The 2,212-nt window shown below is 42.3% G+C and overlaps 1 protein-coding gene across 1 annotated transcript in view; it reads right to left on the bottom strand.

Moving 5' to 3' along the window:
* The window catches only part of LOC104165862 (epidermal growth factor-like protein 6), a gene marked incomplete at its 5' end in the record, with an annotated part of 5,422 nt that extends 4,549 nt beyond the window's left edge, over positions 1 to 873 (bottom strand). Inside the window, one exon of the mRNA XM_009705621.1 lies at positions 793 to 873. Within this exon, the coding sequence (XP_009703923.1) occupies positions 793 to 873 (81 nt within the window). The remainder of the gene's footprint in view (positions 1 to 792) is intronic.
* Between the last annotated feature and the right edge of the window lie 1,339 nt (positions 874 to 2,212).

The raw sequence follows: 2,212 nt of genomic DNA, 5'->3' as shown, positions 1-2,212 counted from the left end.
AGCTCTTGCCCGCCAGGAGAGAGGGGGAGAGGGCCCTCTGATCTGCCTTTATGCTCTGCGTTGACCAGAGCTACCCTGCAGTCTGTTACAGTTCCCAACAGGCAGTGATGTTTTCTGTTTGAAAGTGCGTGAAGCAGTTTCCTAAGGCATGGCAGAAACTCAAGTTGTGTACGCAAATTGAGGGGTCTTGGGCCTTCTACGCTCCCCTGACTGATTTTGCAACAATTTTTTAATGTGAGAAAGAACGAGTAGTAAGTATCATCTTACTCTGATAATCCACAGGACTTACTGATGAATTGGGAACTATCATAAATTCATAGCCAGGCTATTTAAGATTCAGAGTAAATATTTATTCAGTCTTGTTAAGGGGAAATTCCTATTGACTTCTGACAGAGGACCAGGAGAAAAACCAAGAGAATGGGGACATTGGCATGTTGTTGCATACCATTCAACACTCTTCTAACATGGTTTCATTTTATAGACAATAGAAATGACTTTATTTTTTCATGACTATGAAATAAATCAAGTGAAATTCAATCGCAAGTCAGGTTTCAATGTGGGGGCACTGTCTACACATGGCTTATAAACAAGTATGTTTTGAAAAGGAAACAAAACCAGCTTCTGACACTGGAACTGGCAGAATGCTTTGGCCAGATACTGTCTCTAACACACTCACCAAACCTTTGTCTTACGTTAAAGGCTTTTAAACTGGTTCTGGCTTGGCTAATTTAGATTGTCATGAAAACACACAATACACAGGAAAATAAATACTGTAGAATAAAAATAATCTACCTTCTTGTTCTGGTCTTGTCACTGGAACTTTCCTCTGTGCCAGGAGAGGGCCGAAGGCAGCTGCTTCTTTCACCTTGGGAACTAGGGAAAACAACTTGTCAAGTGCCAAGGGTTCAGGGGAACAGAAAATGGAACTTTATACCAGTTGCTACCATTTATTTAAATAAATCAATGTATGTGTCTTCCACTCCACTACCAAACTTACATTCCTAACCCCAGTTAGATACTAACTCTGAATTTTAAAACTTTGTTTAAATTACTGTTTTCCACAGCACTGTGCCTTATAGGCTGTGGGCAATGGAGCTACAAGCTTCACAAGGTCATAAAACGTTGAACATGATCTTTCTTTGGTGTGGTGATCTGCTTTCTTGCTACAAAACTTCAACTAATGATTGAAGTACCTGAACTCTACCAGACAGCGAAGACAGCGACTCAACGGCTTGGCAGCACTTTGCCAACAGCAGCCTCAAAAAATGGGTAATGTCAGAGACTTTGTAAAAGCCATAAACGGGGGATCAAAGGCCCACAGCTCTGTATTCAGGTAAGTGATAGCTGGTGCTGCTGTTAACAGAAGCCCCAGGAAATTATTTTTCTGAAGCCGTACTCTCTTCTAGGGTCCGTGTTCTCCTGCAAACCTGTCATCTCTGCTGTCTGTTGGGGAGGAAGAGTACAACGACTGCCTGACCTCTTCCTCACCCTCCCTGCAACAGCCGGCAAGCACAGCCTGATGTTTTGATAACCAGTCCTGGTGGAAACCCCTGAACAAGTTCCTTTGTAAAAATTGGTTGACATGTCTTGTGCCAAACTGGAAGAGTCGGTACAGCAGCACAGTGCATGAATGTTAGGTGCATTCTCTAAGAAACTGGCCTACAGAGGTAGTTACACAAGAAGCACAATTTTTCAGCAGCAGCTTCAGACCAAGGCAAAACCTCTCCTGTCTGATGAGCTACAAAGGTACAGAAGCTTGCAAACTCTTGTTTACTCTAAGTAATACTCTGAAATACTCTAAGTATTTTTGAAGTTTTGTGATCAAGCTTCTTTTGTGCTACTTAAAGTGATTAACAGAGAAGTGCACTCACAGAAAAAAAAAAAAGACAATCTCGACTTCTTTGTGCAGAGCCTGCATAAGTAACTAATTGCACATGAGATAAGGGGAAGATCCGCTTTCACTGGCTCTGCTGTGGATCCACTCTCTCTGGATTCTATCCTTTGCAAACACATATGCAGATGATACCTATGATATATACATAAACATCCATGAAAACAGGAGGAGCTTAAATGTGCCATTTTAGAGGAGAAGTGAGGGAGGATCCTTTGGATTAGTGCTTACAGAAGGTGTTAGCAGAAAGCCTGACCGACTGACGTTCAGTGTTCAGCCACACCATGTGGACAGCAGCGCTAAGAAAAGCTCAGACTTCCT

The sequence above is a fragment of the Cariama cristata genome, unplaced genomic scaffold (assembly GCF_000690535.1).
Source record: "Cariama cristata isolate BGI_N322 unplaced genomic scaffold, ASM69053v1 scaffold9128, whole genome shotgun sequence".
Taxonomy (NCBI): Eukaryota; Metazoa; Chordata; class Aves; order Cariamiformes; family Cariamidae; genus Cariama; species Cariama cristata.
Note: the sequence above shows the minus strand (reverse complement) of the source record. Positions and strands in the feature narration are given on the sequence as shown.